This window comes from Bos mutus, chromosome 26 (assembly GCF_027580195.1).
Source record: "Bos mutus isolate GX-2022 chromosome 26, NWIPB_WYAK_1.1, whole genome shotgun sequence".
NCBI lineage: Eukaryota > Metazoa > Chordata > Mammalia > Artiodactyla > Bovidae > Bos > Bos mutus.
The window spans coordinates 33,845,993-33,865,505 of record NC_091642.1 but is presented as its reverse complement, the minus strand read 5'-3'; the positions used below and the strand labels follow the sequence as shown (position 1 = coordinate 33,865,505).

General features: G+C 44.0%; 1 protein-coding gene across 2 annotated transcripts in view; it reads right to left on the bottom strand.

Annotated features, from left to right (window-relative positions):
• The window catches only part of TLL2 (tolloid like 2), a 145,309-nt gene that overhangs the window by 61,797 nt on the left and 63,999 nt on the right, over window positions 1-19,513 (bottom strand). For both annotated transcript variants that reach the window (XR_011462779.1, XM_005898846.2), the window contains exons 3-4: window positions 17,156-17,233; window positions 1,348-1,503 (exon numbers count right to left, since the gene is read on the bottom strand). Coding sequence is in view for 1 of the 2 variants with exons in the window: in XM_005898846.2 (XP_005898908.2) it covers window positions 1,348-1,503; window positions 17,156-17,233 (234 nt within the window). In the remaining variant the exon portion in view is untranslated. The remainder of the gene's footprint in view (window positions 1-1,347; window positions 1,504-17,155; window positions 17,234-19,513) is intronic.

Below are 19,513 nucleotides of genomic sequence, written 5' to 3'. Positions count from 1 at the left end.
CCTAAACTTTAAAAAAATGTTACTTAGGTTATTCAATTTAGAAATTTCTGGCCTTTCAAGTAAATCGCCAGCACTGCATTCCACCCTTTAGTTTTACTTTCTACCTATAGGAGAGTATATTCCCACATGCTCTAAAAATCCTATTTGTAGGTACACTCATGATGTTTTTGCATCAGGATTCAGTGTTTGCTGGGGGATCCTTGAGTCTAATGTTCTACAAGGCCTTTGAGAACAGATGAATTTCATACTTCCTCCGAACTTTTCATATTTCCTTGATTAGACATTGAAAATAAAGCAACAAGTAAATTGGGAGCAAGAATAAAGTAGTTGCAAACTCTAGGCTGATAGTTTCATCCACTCAATAAGTATTCTTTTCAAAATCTATCAGTCTGAAATAAATAAGACAAATGTATTTTGATTTTGGTAGAAGGAATGAGAAAGATCTAGAAAAAAAGAGTCGTTTGGGAAGTACACAGGAAGTTTGCGGATGGGATCTGAATTCTGGAATGACTTTGTTGCAGAAAACCAACAAACCACTGGAAGGGTCCCATGATGATCTAGAAGATGTGGGTGTAGTGTCATTTCATTGCCCCCTAAAACATATATACAGAATAAAGAGTAACTTAGCTGTCCATTTTGGGGGAGCCATCTTGACACTTTAAGTTAAAATTGTTTATAGAACAGTGATTCACCAAAACAGCAATCCTACTAATTATAGTAAAAAATCTCTTTGTAAAGAAAGTTTTCTCTATAAAATTAGTTAATTTTTGATGAAAGTTATATAAATCTTTGGCAAGATAAGCACACTAGATCTGAAAGAACACGGTTAAGATGCCAAGAAACAGGGACTTCCCTGACAGTCCAATGGTTAAGACTCTGAGCGTTCACGGCACTGGATATGGATTTGATCCCTGGTCAGGGAACTAAGACCCCATGAGCCGCATGGCAAGGTCAAAAAAAAGAAAACAAAAACAAAAAAGATACCAAGGAACAAAAGTTAGTAGCTGATGACAATTCCTACATTTTAGTTCTTTAAGAACACACATCTCTTTCTCTCTCTTATTAGAACCAGGGACTCCTTGAGGGGCAGAGTGGCATCTTACTGGAGGCTCTGGGATAATGCCTTAGGGACCAGGTGACCACCTCTGAGGACATAGCCCCAAATGAGACTGCAGTTTCTCCAGGCTGAGTGCATGAGACCCACTGGTCATAAGGAAGCCTGAAGCACGGCGACTGCTATGACCCCAGCATCTGTTCCATCCCACCTGAGTCCTTGCAGGGAGGACTTTGCCCACCAGGGAAGACAAAGCCCCCAGCCCCAAGCAAGCCTCATCTGGAGCTACTGACCAGTGAAGTTCCCGCCAATGACGTACGGGATGACCCCTCCCGGCCATATCCTCTCTGTCCTTGAGGTTGTGGCTCTTCGGACCCGGGGAGAGAAGGTCTCAGCTCCAGCATGCAAGGTCCCAGGGCTCTGTGGAAGCAGGGCGTTCTCCTTTCCATCTGCAAGAGAGTTGGGCTGCCATTTACTTTGCTTTTAATTCCTCCTGGGCATATAGTGAAGATTATATCACCCATGAATCCACAAAAGGAGAAATTCAGAACATGTATTCTAAAGGGGATATTGGATCTGTTCAGGGTTTTAAACCTTAGTGGAGCAAGAGAAAGTATAGGGCTTCGCTGGGGCTCAGTGGTAAAGAATTCACTTGCCAGTGCAGGAGACACGGACTGGTTCTATCCTTGATCCAGGAAGATGCCACGCGCCTTGGAGCAAGTAAACCCATGTGCCTGTTGAACCTGTGCTCTAGAGCCAGGGAGCTGCAAACTACTGAGCCCACGTGCTGCAACCACTGAAGCCCCCATGCCCTAGAGTGCGTGCTCCACAACAAGAGAGAAGCCATTGCAATAAGAAGACCGTGCACTGCAATGAAGAGTAGACCCCACTTGCCCTAACTAGAGAAAAGCTCGAGAAAAGCCCACACAGCAGTGAAGACCTAGCACAGCCAAAAAAAAAGAAAAAATATTATTATTATTTTTTTAAGAGTAAGTGTAGTAAGTATCCCAGGCCTAGGATGGAAGTGGGTCTGGCTTGTAGGAGGTCTTGAAAGAAGCCCCATGGGACTCAAGGGCAGACTGTGGGCCACAGAATTAAGCGACTGGGACAACTCACAGCCCTTTAAAGCCAAGTTGGGGATGTACTCTCTTCTCAGAGCCACAGACATTGGGGAGAACAAGCTGCATCGGTCCCCTCTCTTGACCAAATATTGTCAATGCTGCAAATACTGGAAATAATTTGGCCAGTGTGACAAAGTGAACCAGTCTGTGATGCTGGGAAAATAAATTATTTGCAAGATAAACCCCTGTAAAATGCAGAGCCCTGTAGAATCCCCCAGCTCTTCTGGATCTGTCTGTACATCTGGACCTTTGAGGGAAGACTATGGGAAAGAAACGGGGACTCTATTTAAGGCTCTGAATTCAAGTTATGATCCCTAAAAACAGTAGAGATAGATGGGTGGGTAGAATCGCTTAACCTTGAGGCAACTGAATAATTGAATCCACATTTGTTTCATTCATCATTCAGAGTTTAAGGTTTTGTTTTCAATCTACTTGCTTATACTCACTAAGCTCACTTTGGGGCATTTTCTCTTTCGTTTTTATATTTTTTCCCCTAAAAATTAGACTTGGTTTTGTTTATTCTTTTTGTTTTCATTATTTCATTACTTTTATTTACATCCTTCTATTTTCACTTATTTTATTCTGATGTTTCCTTTCTAGCTTCTTTTCTCTCTTTAAAAAAAAAAATTGAGATACAGTTCACACATCATAATAGCCACCACTTTAAAGTGTAGAGTTTACTGGTTTTGTATATTCACAAACTTGTACAACCACCACCTCTATAGAAGTCCACATTTTCATCACCTCCAAAAGAAACCCTGTATCCATTATCAGTCAATCCCTCCAGCCCTTGGTAATCAGTAATCTTCTTTCTGTTTCTATGGATTTGCCTACTCTAGACATTTCATATAAATGGAATCATGCAATATGTGGCTTTTTGTGTCTAGCCTTTTTCACTTAGCATGTTTTCAAGGCTCATTTGTGTTGTAGCATGTGTTAGCACTTCACTACATTTTATGGCTAAATAATAATCCGCTGTGTAGGTACACCACATTTTGTTTACCTGTCCTTTAGTTGGTGGATATCTGGGTTGTTTCCACTTTTTTGGCTATTATGAATAATGCTGGTCTGAACATTAATGTACACATTTTGGTGTGGAGATATATTTTTCAGTTCTTTTGGGTATATGCCAAAGAGTGGAAGCATCCCAATGCGCATAATAACTCTATGTTTAACCTTTTAGAGAACCACCAGACTATTTTCCAAAGGAGCTGCACTATGTTGCCACCAGCAAAGTATCAGGGTCCCAGTATCTCCATATCCTTGTCAACATCAATCTTTTTTATTATAGCTATCCTAAGGCTGTGCAGTGGCATCTCACTGTGGTTCTGATTTACATTTCCCTAATGACTAGATAGCATATTGAAAAGCAGAGACATTACTTTGCCAACAAAGGTTCGTCTAGTCAAGGCTATGGTTTTTCCAGTGGTCGTGTATGGATGTGAGAGTTGGACTGTGAAGAAAGCTGAGCGCCGAAGAATTGATGCTTTTGAACTGTGGTGTTGGAGAAGACTCTTGAGAGTCCCTTGGACTGCAAGGAGATCCAACCAGTCCATTCTGAAGGAGAGCAGCCCTGGGATTTCTTTGGAAGGAATGATGCTAAAGCTGAAATTCCAGTACTTTGGCCACCTCATGCAAAGAGTTGACTCATTGGAAAAGACTCTGATGCTGGGAGGGATTGGGGGCAGGAGGAGAAGGGGACGACAGAGGACGAGATGGCTGGATGGCATCACAGACTCGATGGACGTGAGTCTGGGTGAACTCCAGGAGTTGGTGATGGACAGGGAGGCCTGGCGTGCTGCAATTCATGAGGTCGCAAAGAGTCGGACAGGACTGAGCGACTGAACTGAATGACTAATGATGTTGAATATATCTTTGTGTGCTTGTTAGTTATTTGTATATCCTCTCTGGGGTCTTCCCTGGTGGCTCAGTGGTAAAGAATCCACTTTCTAATGCAGGAGACTTGTGTTCGATCCCTAGGTTGGGAAGATCCCCTGGAAAAGGAAACGGTAACCCACTTTAGTATTCTTGCCTGGGAAATCCCATGGACAGAGGAGCCTGGCAGGCTACAGTCCATGGGGTCAAAAAAGTCAGACATGACTTACCAACTAACAACAACAACATATCTTCTTTGGAGAAATGTCTATTCAAATCCTTTGTCCATTTCTCAACTGGGTTTTCTTTTTATTGTTGCATTATAGTTACTCTTTGTATATTCTGGAGACCATATCCTTATCAGATAAATTCGAATATTTTCCTATTTTGTAGGTTGTCTTCTCATTTTTATGATAGTATCCTTTGAAGCACAGAAGTTTTTAACTTTTATGCAGTCCAATTTATTCATTTTTTTCTTTTGTTGCTTTTTGTGTCATACATAATAAATTACAAACATACCTTGTTTAATTGTACTTCACTTTATTGAGTGTTTTTTACAAATGGAAGGTTTGTGGTAACCCTGAGTTGTCAGACAATGGTTAGCATTTTTTAGCAGTATTTTAAAATTATGTAAAATTTTTTTCAAATGTAATGCTTCTGCAAACTTAATGGACTACAGTATAGTATAGACATAACTTTCATACACAGAAGGAAACCAAAAAATGTGTGCAACTCACTTTATTGCAGTAGTCTGGGGCCACGAGACATCAAGGTCATGATATTCCAAGGTGCAGCATAATCCAACCTCATAACAATTCACATCCATATTTTCTTTTAGAGTTCTATAGTTTAATCTCTTGTATTTAGATCTCCAAACATTTTAAATTAATTTTTGTATATAGTGTGAGGTAGGGGCCTAATTTCATTCTTTTGTATGCAATATCTGGTTGTACTAGCACCATTTGGTGAAAAGATTAGTTTTCCCTCCATGGGATTGTCTTGGCAACATATAAAAAATCAATTGGCCTTGCCTTTCCAGCTTCTTAAGTTAAATGTTTGGCACGTTAATTTTCAATTGTTCTTATATTCTAATATTACCATTTTAACACTGAAATTTCGCTGAGTTCCTTTTTATCTACATCCCATCTTTTGACATGTACATTTCTTAAAAAAAATTTTTTTTCATTCAATTTGTTACACTATTGCTTCTGTTTTATGTTTGGTTTTTTTGGCCAAGATGTATGTGGTATCTTAACCCCCTGACCAGGGATCAAACCCACACCCCCTGCATTGGAGGGTGAAGTCTCAACCCCTGGACCCCCAGGGAAGTCTGACATGTACATTTCAATGTTAGACCTTGATACATTCTTTAAGTTCCATCTGGACTTTCTTCTTTGGTTCTTGAATTATTTAGAGGTGTGATTTTTAATATCTAAAATACTTGTCTGTGTGTGTGTGTGTTATTGATCTCCAGCATCGCTTTGCGTTCCAAGGACTTATTCTCCAAGGCAGGGGTCAGTAAACTTTTTCTGTAAAAAGCCATATAGTAAATATTTTTACATTTTGAGGTTAATACCTTCTCTGTTGCAACTACCTAACTCTGCTACTGTAGTGTGAAATCAGCCATAGACACTATGTAAATGAGTGGGTGTGTTCCCATAACGCTGCATTTCCAAAAACAGATGGCAGGCTAGATTTGGCCTTCTGGCCATGGATGCTGGCCTGTGCTTCAAGGTATCAATTCTTTGGTGTCTTGAGCCTTGCTTTATGGAAACAGTGACAGACTTTATTTTCTTGGGCTCCAAAATCACTGCAGACAGTGACTGTAGCCATGAAATTAAAAGATGCTTGCTTCTTGGAAGAAAAGCTATGATAAACCTAGACAGCATATTAAAAAGCAGAGACATTACTTTACCAACAAAGGTCCATATAGTCATAGCTATGGTTTTTCCAGTAGTCATGTATGAATGTGAGAGTTGAACCATAAAGAAGGCTGAACGCCAAATGCTTTTGAACTGTGGTGTTGGAGAAAACTCTTGAGGGTCCCTTGGACTGCGAGGAGATCAAAGCAGTCAATCCTAAAGGAAATCAATCCTAAATATCCATTTGAAGGACAGATGCTAAAGCTGCAGATCCAATACTTTGGCCACCTGGTGCAAAGAACTGACTCATTGGAAAAGACTGATGCTGGGAAAGATTGAGGGCAGAAGGAGAAGGGGAAGGGATGACAGAGGATGAGACAGTTGGATGGCATCACTGACTCAATGGACAAGAGTTTGAGCAAGCTCCGAGAGTTGGTGATGGACAGGGAAGCCTGGAGCGCTGCAGTCCATGGGGTTGCAAAGAGTTGGACACAACTGAATGACTGAACAACAACATGATCGCTTTTTATAAATGTTTCATATATCCTTGAAATAAAGTGCATCAGTTTCCAAAACTGATGGTTGAAGGGTGCTACATATGTTGTTCAAATATTTTCCTTACAAATATTTTTGACCTCTTGGTATATCTGCTATCAAGAAAAGTGCTTTAAACAACCTTGAGAACTAAGATTGTGAATGTCATCTTTATTTTTAATTTTTGCTTTATATTTTTCAAGGCTATGTTGGTTAAGTAATACAAGGTAAGGATTGTTAAATGTTCCAGCTAAACTGTATCTTTTATCAATAAATACCCTCTTTATCTGTAATAATGTTCATCCATAATAAAGATTATTTTGACTGATATTAATATTGCTGTTAATTTTATTTTGATTAGTGTTTGCCTCGTATAGTTTTCCTTCATCACTTACTTTCAATCTTTTTGTGTAATTATGTTTTTTGCTTTAAATGAGTCATTCAACAGGTGTTTTCTGTGAGCAATACATTTCCCACCACAAACAATAATACAAGCTTTGCAATAGTCATACTATTGAGGTTCAATATTCTTTTTGTTGTATATGAAATGTGTGCTAAGTCACTCCAGTCATGTCTGATTCTTTGTTACCCTATGGACTGTAGCTCACCAGGCTCCTCTGTCCATGGGATTCTCCAGGCAAGAATACTGGAATGGGTTGCCATGCCCTCCTCCAGGGAATCTTCCTGACCCAGGGATCGAACCCACATCTCTTACGTCTCCTGCATTGCCAGGAGCTTCTTTACCAGGAAGTATATGAAATAGTTTTTGTAAATTGAAAATTTTTTGGAAATAATGATAGATCCATATGCAGTTTCAAGAAATAATACAGACAGATTTTGTGTATCCTTGATGGTTTCCCCCAACATTTTATAAAACTATAGTACAACATCACTACTGGGATATGGACATCTACTCAGGGGATCTCGTTCAGATTTACCCAGCATTATATATACTCATGTGTGTGTGTGTACAGTTCTACACAATTTATTATGTGTACAGGTTTGTGTACCCACCATCACATTCATGATACTAAATAGTGCCATCACCATAAGGATCCCTCATGTTGCCATTTTACAATCACATCCAACTTCCTTCCCCCTCCCTCCCAACCCACTCCTAAACTCTCAACCACTAATCTGTTCTCTATTTCAAAAATGTTTTCATTTGAAGAATATTATTTAAATGGAATCCTACAGTGTATAACCTTTGGGAATTGGCTTTTCTCACTCAGCGCCATTCCCTGGAGATTCATTCAAGCTGTTGCATGTATCAATAGTTCCTTTTTATTGCTGAGTATGGCACCCCACTCCAGTACTCTTGCCTGGAAAACCCCATGGATGGAGGAGCCCGGTAGGCTGCAGTCCATGGGGTCGCTCAGACTCGGACACGACTGAGTGACTTCATGTTCACTTTTCACCTTCATGCATTGAAGAAGGAAATGGCAACCCACTCCAGTGTTCTTGCCTGGAGAATCCCAGGGACAGGGGAGCCTGGTGGGCTGCCGTCTGTGGGGTCGCACAGAGTCGGACACGACTGAAGAGACTTAGCAGCAGCAGCAGTAGTACTTCATGGTATGTATGCACCACGGTTTGTTTAATCATTCACTGATTGAAGGACACATGAGTTGTTTCCAGCTCTTACAAAGAAAGCTGTTATGAACATTAATGTGCAGGTATTTGCATGAAGATTTTTATTTCTCTGTAATAAATACTGAAGAGTGGAACTTCTGGGTCATACAGCAGTTGGGTTTATTGCTGCATTCTCTATCCTGTTCCATTGCTTATCCCTCTGCTAATATAACACTGTCTTAGTACTGTAATTATATACCATCAGCCCTCCGTATCTAAGTGTAGTTAGCTTTAGGCATCCATCATTAAAAGCAAATAGCTATTCCTTCCTGATCATGACAATTTCCCTTTCTTTTCTCTGAGTGTAACTCTGTATTTTTAATTTGGGGTAAGGGGAAGATTTTATTTTTTTTCCTAGTAGTTCTCCATTTGTAAAAGAGGTCCATGCCAGTTCAGTCACTAGAATCAGAAAGTTGGCGTGTAACACATTTTTCAGCCTGAACATAATTGTTTTACTGCTAGAATTTCTAGATCGGGAGTCACACACTTGCAGCTCTTGGGATAAACCCAACCCACAGATGTGTTTTGTTTGGCCTGGATGCTTTTGGATCACACTTTGTTTTGTTTTTTCTTAAATCTCACTTGAGAAGCCAACTTTTAAAAATCAAGGACTTTCACATAGAAATCCCAATTTTCTAGTTTTTCTTCAAAAATGGAAAGATGTGGCAACAGTGGCCCATCTTCAAGCCACAGCAGTTAAGTAGCATCTGCTCCTCACAGTCAAGGCACATGTTTTCCTGGTTGCTAGAATCTATCTCCCACCTTCACACGCACGGTTCCCTCCGGCCACTTCACCCATTGACATTACCTGCTTGGCCTCCACAGATATTTTAACTTGCTATCCCAGCCCAGGACTACAGATTGCATCCAGATTCCAAATGCATATGTGCTCAGTAGTGTCGGACTCTTTGCAACCCTGTGGACTATAGCCCACCAGGCTCCTCTGTCAATGGGATTTTCCCAGCAAGAATACTGGAGTGATGGCTCTTTCCTCCTCCAGGAGATCTTCCAGACCCAGGGATCAGACCCACGTCTCCTGCATTTCAGGCTGATTCTTTCCCGCTGAGCCATTGGGAAAGCTTCAAATGTGAGTTGCCCCAGTAGGCTGGAAGCTCCATGGGGGCAGGGACTGTGGCTGGCTCATTTACCACTCTATTCACACCCAGCACAGTGTCTGGCTGGTGGTAAGCATGGGGGTGCTTTTAGGTTTTCAATTAATTAATTAAAGAATGGATGAGTTATTCTAAAAACAAACAACCAACAGTCCAAACAATTCTGCGGTGGAAACCTCTCCAAAATGTTGGCAGCCCTGAAGTCCTTAATGTTTAAATCCTGAGAATCATCCTGTCTTAAGTAATCAGAGGCAGTGATGTAGCAAGTGGAAGTTTGTTATTCATTCCCCATATGGTTTTCAACAAGTCTCTTAATTTTCTTCTGCCGCAAACTCCCCCTTGGAGAATGGGCAAAAATACTTCTCTGTTTGAGGGACTAACACTAAGGAATCCGATGTTTCTCAGAGAAGCTGCACTTATCCATACTTGTGACCTGGTGTTATAAGGGCCTATGTGCAGCCGAGTCAGCATGGGAAAATCTTAAGTGCACCTGGAAAGAGGCTGGAGTGTAATTTCCAGAGATGGGTTATTGAATGACAGCTTCCCTCCCGGTCCAGTGAGAAATTTAATTTGCTGAGGACTCAACACAGGAAGCATTTGCCGATTAAAAATATGTCTAAACAGATGTTGTGCTAGGCCTGGAAGAAGGATCTTAATGCAACTGTCATTACTGGATTTTCTTGGATTACTACTATCTGGGATCGGAGTCCAAATAGAAGGGTGTAATTATGTATTATGGTCCAAGAGTCTTGCATTTGAAGAGGAGCACAGGGGTGTCTGAAAGGATTTAACACGCTGGGGGTGGGGTGGGCTGGGGGATAAAGTCCATTTAAATTCCCTGGCTCTGAGAGTGTACCCTCTCCTCTCTGAAAAAGCAGAGCGGCTCCAGCTATTCAATGTTCCGTTTCCAGCTGAAGGCACAGCCACGTCATAAACAGAACCAGGCCTGACCCAGACTTCTCACCCGAGGAACTGCAGATTTTCGATTAGTCAACCGGTCCCTCCCACACTGGAAGGAAACACGCCGACGGTCCAGCCATCTGTATAACCCTCATCTCGCGGGTGATGGGCAAACTCACACCTTGCCTGCGGTGATTCCGAAGGCTGGGTGAGAGCAGAGACTGTGGCTTCTTCTGCACAATGGTTTGATCAAGGAGCTTTTTAAAAATTCTGGTGTCCGCACCCCTGCCTTGAGATTGGGAGACTGGGACTCAATTAACCTAGAGGACTGTCAAGATGTCTGTGCTTTTTCAAGCTCCCCAGGTGATTTGGACACAAAAGGAAGCTTGAGAATCAATGAGGTAGCCCAGAGATTAGGAGCAAGAGGCCTGGGGTCTGGGGCACTCAGGCTGAAGATAAATGCTGCCATTCACTACCTGTGTTGCTTTAGACAAGCCACTGTCCCCTGAGCCCTCCTGCCTGCTGTGTGGTGGTGTCATGGGTGTGGAGCCAGGCGGTGAACAAAAAAACGCCTGCTACAGTAAGAGCTCAGCATGAGCTGCAATCATCACCATCATGTCTGCATTTGGGGATAGGCTAAAAAGAACATCCAAAGTCAGGTTCAGTTTACACCCAGATACGCTGACCTGAGAGACATTTAAGGGTCTGGATGCTCTGTGCCCAAGTTTGAGGGATCCCTGTTCTCTGGGACAACCGAATCAGGTTGTTCAGACCAAAGCCCTTAAGGGACTGCTACAGAAAGGGAAAAGTCCCTTCTGTTTTATGAATATGGTTCTGGAAATCAGCCTCTATCAAAATAGTCACAGCTTTATCTGAGGAACAGTTACACACTTCATTTCATTAATCCCATTATCAGCCCCCAAATGCATGCTGAGCTCTCATCTCCAGAGAAGGAAGGCTCTCAGACCAAAGGGTCTGCTGGGGGGCGCCAAGTGAGTAGTTCCCCAAGCCCCCCAGCACTCCCCAAGGCTGGAAGCACAAATCCCCGTCGTCAAGGCTGAGGGGAGCCACATAATGCCAGGAAATAAACCTGCTGCTGCAGCCGGCCAACCAGAGGCTCCCTTCAGATCCTTTATCCTGCTTGGGCGGTCTCTTTTTCTGGGGGGTGGCAGAAGGGGGCACCGGTTGTGATTAAAGGGGAATCTGAGATTGACACAACTTGTCTTATCTTTAATTCAAACAAAACAAGAGGTACCCAGTTTGGTGCCTGACAGTGTCCTGGAGGGACAGATGGGAGGGCTGGAGGAACAAGCTAGAAGGGACCATCCTCAACTCACCCTGGGGGTCTCCTTCCTCCTCCAGCTCGCCCTGGATGCTTAAAGATTTACTCATCTGTTGAGGTAATACTGGAGGGATTCAGACTGGAAGGATTGGCCTAACCTTGACGTTACCCTCTTCAAACACACCAGGGTCATCTAAGGGGCTGCAGACTGTGGATGTAGCCAGCTGCAGGGGCGTGGGGCATGGATGGGGCAGTGCTGTCATCCTCCCTAAAACACCCAAGAAGATCTCTCATCACAATGTGAATACCGTGTACAACCCAGCCAGAGGCAGAATTTTAATGGGTTGCGGCAGCTTTATTCCTTCCTGTCCTCCTTAATTGTGTTTCTGTACAGCTGCTGAACAGCTGTGAAATCCCAGTCCAGAGGTGGACAACGCACTTTCAGTGTTGGATCATATAATTCTCGGAAGTGAAGGTGGAGAGAAAGAAGTGGAAGGGCTACACTCATTGAGTCCCTCTTATGTTCCAGACACATGGCTATGTGCTTTGTATAAATATTGTTTCTAATCCTTGCCAAACCTTAGATGAGGTTAACTGGATAACTTATCCAAGGTCATAGCTACAAAGTGGCTGAGCTGGGATGCAAACCCAAGTGTGCCTGACTGTTCAAGTTTATTTGGTTGGGTCATTTTATACGTAACAAACTAGCAAATATTAAAAATCCTGACAATAACTATTGCTGGTGAGCAGACAAGATACAATGAGGGAAGACAGTAGATGGTCTCTAAATATGGCCATAGCTCTCATTTCTGTAAGCTCACACCACTTCTCACACTAAGGAGGAAATCTATTTTCTTCTTGAGGCTAAGCTGGCCCTTTGGCTTTTTTTGACCAATACGATGTGGCAGAAGTAGCTTTCTGAAAGTTCTGAGTCCCAGCCTCAAGTGGACTGGTGGCTTCTGCTTCCTTTCCCTGGGAAGCCAGCTGCCACCTGTAAAAAATCTTAGTTAGACAACTAGTTAACAACTTAGTTAGACCACCTAAGTTAGGGCTTCTCTGGTAGCTCAGCTGGTAAAGAATCTGCCTACAAGGCAGAAGATCCCAGTTCGATTCCTGGGTTGGGAAGTTCCCCTGGAGAAGGGATAGACTACCCACTCCAGTATTCTTGGGCTTCCCTGGTGGCTCAGACGGTAAAGAAACTGCCTGCAATGCAGCAGGCCTGGGTTTGATCCCAGGGTGAGAAGATCCTCTGGAGGAGGGCATGGCAACCATTCCAGTATTCTTGCCTGGAGAAGCTCATGGACAGAGGAGCCTGGCAGGCTACAGTCCATGGGGTCCCAAAGAGTTGGACATGACTGAGAGACTAAGCACAGCACATACAACTCCGTGGCAAAGGTCCACTCAGAGAGAGGAGCCATGTTGGGGCACGCTGGGGTGCTAAATATGTGACTAAAGCTTTTTCTAGACCTCTCAACCCAACTCAGCTACTAGATGAATGTAGCCAAGTGAACGACTTTGGCTGAATGATGTCAGCCAAAGACCCACCCCATGAAGCCTAGTCAACACACAGAATCATGCAAGATAATGAATCACAGTTTGAAGTCACTACGTTTGGGGGTAGTTTTTAATGCAAAAATAAATCACTTAAATTAGGTATGGTGTCTACATCACTGAAAGTGAAAAGTGAAAGTGTTAGTTGCTCAGTCGTGTCCAACTCTTTGTGACCTCAGGATTATAGCCCGCCAGGCTCCTCGTTCCACAGAATTCTCCAGGCAAGGATACTGGAGTGGGTAAGCCGTTCCCTTCTCCAGGGGATCTTCCCAAACCAGGGATCAAACCTAGGTCTCCTACATTACAGGCAGATTCTTAACCATCTGCGCTATCAGCAAAGAGTAATGGCAAGTCCCTCTGATTTCACCCTCATACCCTGTGCATCATTTTTACCATTAAGGGCTGGTCATCTGTGGCCAAAATGAAGTGACACTGAGTTTATCAGGTGTCTAGGAGCCTGAAAATGCCTAAGTCAAAATACCTTCAAGAAAGCAAAGCAGAAAAATGCAGATTTTTCATGTGACTAAGATAAGATGTACGTTTGTCAAATGGTGGTGGTGGGGGGTGGGAGAAGACTCTGCCTCTCTCTGAATGAGGTCAGATGGATAAGAGGGATCAGCAAGCCAAGAGAAAAATGACCCAAGGACAGCAAGAGGTGATTCACAGAAGCGCACGCCCAAGTCACTGGTGAAGATAAAAGACACTGAAAGTCACCAGGAATAAGAGAAATACAAATTAAATAATAATAACTACTATGCTTTTGAACTGTGGTGTTGGAGAAGACTCTTGAGAGTCCCTTGGACTGCAGGGAGATCCAACCAGTCCATCCTAAAGGAAACCAGTCCTGGGTGTTCATTGGAAGGACTGATGTTGAAGCTGAAACTCCAATATTTTGGCCACCTGATGCGAAGAGCTGACTCATTTGAAAAGACCCTGATGTTGGGAAAGATTGAAGGCAGGAGGAGAAGGGGACGATAGAGGATGAGATGGTTGGATGGCATCACCAATTCAATGGACATGAGTTTGGGTAAACTCCAGGAGTTGGTGATGGACAGGGAGGCCTGGCATGCTGTGGTTCACAGGGTCGCAAAGAGTCGGACACAACTGAGCGACTGAACTGAACTGAATAATAACTACTGTTTGTATTATTGAAAACATCAATAATCCTAGTGCCAGGGGGGATATGATGAAAGGAACACACTTATGAACTGCTATGGAAATGTGAACAATTATACCTTTTGAAACGCATTCTAGCAACATCTATTAAAGACGTACTCTGTAAGGATCTGTATTCAGGAACTGTACTGCAGCACTGTTTATGACGGCAAAAACATAAAGTGAGTATTAACTGATAAAGGAAAGATTGAACAAATCATGGTCCATACATACCAGGAATATTTTGCAACTATTTAAAGAATAAAGAGTCCCTTGGACTGCAAGGAATCAAACCAGTCAACCCTAAAGGAAATCAGTCCTGAATATTCATTAGAAGGAATGCTGTTGAAGCTGAAGCTTTAATACTTTGGCCACTTGATGCAAAGAGTCGACTCATTAGAAAAGACCCTGATGCTGGGGAAAGATTTGAAGACAGGAGGAGAAGGGGACGACAGAGGATGAGATGGTTGGATGGCATCACCGACTCAATGGACATGAGTCTGAGCAAGCTCTGGAGACGGTAAAGGACAGGGAAGCCTGGGGTGCTGCAAACCATGAGGTCGTAAAGAGTCAGACACAACTGAGTGACTGAACAACAACAACAAAAATAAATTGAGGACTTGCTTGGTGGTCCAGGAGTTGGGAATCCACCTGTTGGTGCAAGGGACATGGGTTTGATCCCTGCTCCCAGAAAATTTCATTTGTGGCAAGGCCACTAAGCCCGTGGGCCACAGCAGTTGAAGCCCACTTGCTCTAGAGCCTGTGCTCTGCAACAAGAAAAGCCATCACAATGAGAAGCCCACGCAGCACGACTGGAGAGTAGCCTCCGCTTGATGCAACCAGAGAAAACCTGAGCGCAGCAATGAAGATCCAGCAGTGGCAAAAGTAAGTGAATAAATAACATTTAAAAAACGAATAAATTGAAAGTGTAATAAGGGTCTTAGGTTTGCCATGAAGTATTGATGAGTGAGAAAAACATAATGCATAAAAAGATGTATCAAATATGATCCCATTTTTAAGTGATAAAATATATCTGTATATATGTTTATGGGTTTATATGTATGTTTATATATGTGTGTATCTCTGTATCAATGTATATGTGAATATATGTGCATTGAGAAACACATGGAAGGGTGCATACAAAGTTATTAGCATGCCTTACCTGGGGAAGAGAGAGTGGTAATACGTGGGAAAAAAGAAGTGAAGAAGGTAGTCAAATTGAAGGGAAAAATCCACAACTAATGGAAGTATATGATGCTATCATATACTTATATACATTAGCGTGAAATTATACATGTATATGTGTATGTGTAAACTATAAAATAACATTAAAGAAAAAACATAAAATAAAGCAAATAATGATTTGTATTTCATCTCTACAGTTCAGTTCAGTTAAGTCGCTCAGTCGTGTCCGACTCTTTGCGACTCCATGAATCGCAGCACGCCAGGCCTCCCTGTCCATCACCAACTCCCGGAGTTCACCCAGATTCACGTCCATCGAGTCAGTGATGCCATCCAGCCATCTCATCCTCTGTCGTCCCCTTCTCCTCCTGCCCCCAATCCCTCCCAACATCAGAGTCTTTTCCAATGAGTCAACTCTTCACATCCGGTGGCCAAAGTACTGGAGTTTCAGCTTTAGTATCATTCCTTCCAAAGAAATCCAAGGGCTGATCTCCTTCAGAATGGACTGGTTGGATCTCCTTGCAGTCCAAGGGACTCTCAAGACTCTTCTCCAACACCACAGTTCAAAAGCATCAATTCTTCGGCGCTCAGCCTTCTTCACAGTCCAACTCTCACATCCATACATGACCACTGGAAAAACCATAGCCTTGACTAGACAGACCTTTGTTGGCAAAGTAATGTCTCTGCTTTTGAATATGCTATCTAGACTGGTCATAACTTTCCTTCCAAGGAGTAAGCGTCTTTTAATCTCATGGCTGCAGTCATCTCTACAGAGGCATCCCTAAAACATAGGATTCTATCATTTTAAATGATTCCCTTTGCTCTGTGTTGATTTTATGTAGAAGACATGCTACTCTCGACAACAGCCCTGATTCCTGCAGGATGCAGGCCAGAAACAAGCCCAGCAGCCTTTCTCCTCCAGCACACTTTCTGAACAGGAAAACCTTCATCCAAAGTGAGATGCTTGCAGTGAGGCGCCTCCTGTAATCTCCAGGCTAGAATCTCTTAAAGCATATGCACATCTGGGCGCTGGTGTGCAGACAGGTGGAGGTGGTACCTCCAGGCAGACCCCTGCTGACAGTGGCCCTGCCCACAGCCAGCCACTCCCACAGCACCCCCGCCCCCAGAGAAGCCCACAGGGGTCTCTACACCTGCCTCCCCAGCCCCAACTCCAGCTTTATTTTCCTTCCTTGCCTCTCCGGCCCATTCATTCTGTAAGACCTCCAGTGCCCATAGCCTCATCATGCCACCTCTTGATTCTTGGGGCCCTCAGCTCACCAGCCAAGCACCAAAGAGAAAAATCAAGTCCAGACTGTAGGGTTTAACTGGAGGTCATCCAGTCCCCGAGCAACCAAACCATCCTTATACCTTTCTCTGGCAACTGGCCCACCTCACTCAACCAGAGGACTTGCTCTCTCACCCACAGCCTTTGCTGCTTCTAGTCCACTAAGGTTGAAAGTAAAAGGTACAAGACAAGGTTCCCAAAGGGCTTCCCTGGTGGCTCAGATGGTAAAGAATCCACTTGCAAGGCAGGAGACCCGGGTTCGATCCCTGGGTTAGGAAGATCCCCTGGAGAAGGGAATGGCTACCCACTCCAGTATTCTTGCCTGGAGAATTCCATGGACAGAGGAGGCTGGCGGGTACAGTCCATGGGGTCACAAAGGGTCAGATGTGGCACAGCCACTAACACACATGAGGTTCCCAAAGCTGGCATCAGGGAGGCAGGAGAGACACGGGGAGTGGCAGGAACCAGATAGTGGTGACGGTGGCACAGCATTGTATAGGTAATTAATGCCATGAAATGGGACACGTTAAAATGGCTAAAAATCTTATATTATGTGAAATTTACAACAACTGAAAGAAAAAATACCCCCAGGCCTGGTGGGGTCTCACATTACCCTCTCTGGTTTCCTCGTTGCTGGCATTCGTGGCTGTAGCATTCAGCCAGCTCCCAGATGGCTGCTCTCCAAGCCCACCTAAAGGAACAAAGAAGAGACACGTGAGGACATACTGGCCTTTGCATCAGCACCATGAATGAGGGGACAAACCTGGTCTCCTGGGTAACAATCAGAATCACCAGTGGATCAGTAAAGGTATGTGGGGGGTTTTTTGTTTTTTTTTCCTTTTAAATATTTATTCATTCAGATGCTTCTGGTCTTATTCGAGTCATGTGGGATCTTTCATTGTGGTGCATGGACTGTCTAGGTGTGGTGCAAGGGCTCCGGAGTGCTTAGGCTTAGTTGCTGCGTGGCATGTGGGGATCTTAGTGCCCTGACTCATGCATTACAAGGCAAATTCTTAACCACAAGACCACCAGGGGAAGTCCCCAAAGATTTGTTTAACAAAGGATATCCAGGCTCCTACTACGTGCGGAGGAGGGGGGTTGGGGGGGGAGGTTGGTGCTGTTCTCAATGCTGAAGCTAAAAAAGAACTTGCTTTCTTATAACCATGCACATAGTACACAGATTATTAATAAAGTAGCCTTTCCTCAATCAGTTCAGGGTACTTGGAGTGAAATATACAAAGTGAACAGATGAATACTATCGACAGCTTCTTCACCCTCGCCTCCCTGAGAAAGCCCAGTACACAAAGTATGCTCTCTGCTTCTAAAGCCCCTGGTGTGGGATGCAGGAAACATCACCAGCGCTGCTCCTGACTGTGTGATGTGACAGTGGCTGCTGCCTCGGCTTAAACTTAGGTAACCTGGCTTCCTCTTTGGGATGAGTCTCCTTTTAGAAATTTCCCTGTTTACTTTATAAATCAAACTCTGCAGACACTGCCTCAGTCAAGAGCAGTGATGCACAATCTCATTTGCTAGTATCATCTGGAAACCAGGTTCCCACCTGACCCACCAGGAAGATGGTCTATCATTGTCCACTATTAGACCTACTGTGAACCAGATACAGCCCCAGGGAGCAGGAATCCAGCAGTGAACAAGACATGCATCTTGTTTGGTGCATCAGTTCCAAATGGGCGGCTGGACGATACATGGTAGGTAAGAAAATAAAGGATATGATTGCAGGTTCAGAAAATGCTCTGAAGACCGAATGCAGCATGTGATAAAGTGGACTGGAGCAGCCTTAGAAAGTGGTTAGAGAAGGCCCTTCAGGGAGATGACATTTGGGTTGAGACTTGGAAGACAAGGAGCCGGCCACATGGAGATCCGGGCCAGCGCATCCCAGCAGAAGGAGGATCTGGAAAAGACACTAGTTTGGGAATGGGCATGTGGTGTCGAGGTGTTGACCGTGTTAGGCAGGCAGGGAGGCTGGATCCACAGGGATATCAGGAATACATTAAGAGTTGGAGGCAGAGCAACAGGAGAGGCTGATGGCTTAGACATGAGGGGCTGAGAGGGGCCCCCAGTGTCTCCCGCATTCAGTGGTTGAGCAGTTGGGTGGGTCAGGATACCCCAAAGCAGATTTAAGGACAAATCCTGTGTCCAGGAGACTATGAAACCACATCAAAACCTCTACAGAACAAGCTACTGGTGCAAAATTATTTCTTCTTGCATTTGTTTAGAAAAGTTCAGCTTACAAAGAAGTTTTCCCATCTCCCCTTTGACTTTGCTTAAAAAACTCCATGGCAGAAGTGTAACCCCATTTTACAGAGGAGAAAACTGAGACACAAAATGATCAGCCTGGGGTTGCCAGCCCATAAGGGAAGCCGAGGGCTCAAGACAGTTTCCTGGTCACAAGCTCAATGATGTTTCCTGTGTCCCAGAGGTCACAGGCTTCCAGTGCTGCCCGAAGAAGGGTCCTAAACATGGAACCTAATGCCCTGGCCCCGGACAACCCCGATAGACTGCTCGGCTGTTCCAGAATCCCAACTCCTGACTCGCAGACCACCTCTTTCCCTCTGGTGACTGACGCGGGCGGCGGCCCAGGCGCACGCGGATATTTTTGCGTGCCTTCATTCTGCTGTCCGCTGCCTTTCTGGCCAACTCCGAATCCAATCACACGCTCCCTGCAGCTGCTGGGGACTTCGCTGCCAGCTCCCAGCCCTCTGGGTATTCTTCCAGTTGCAATATCATTTCCTCTTGGGCTAAAGGTCAGGGGAAATCCCGATGGTATGAAAATCTCTGGCCAGCAGAGGAATGTGCCGGTGAGCGGACTGAAGGAGAGCCTGAGGCCAAGGCCAGCTTCGTCTTTACTCCCTGTGTGAGCATGGATGGGACCTTGAGCGCTAGGACTTTTCATCTGTCAAATGGGCCATTGCGTGTTTCGAATGAGGTAATGGTTTGTTTAGGCATTCACTCA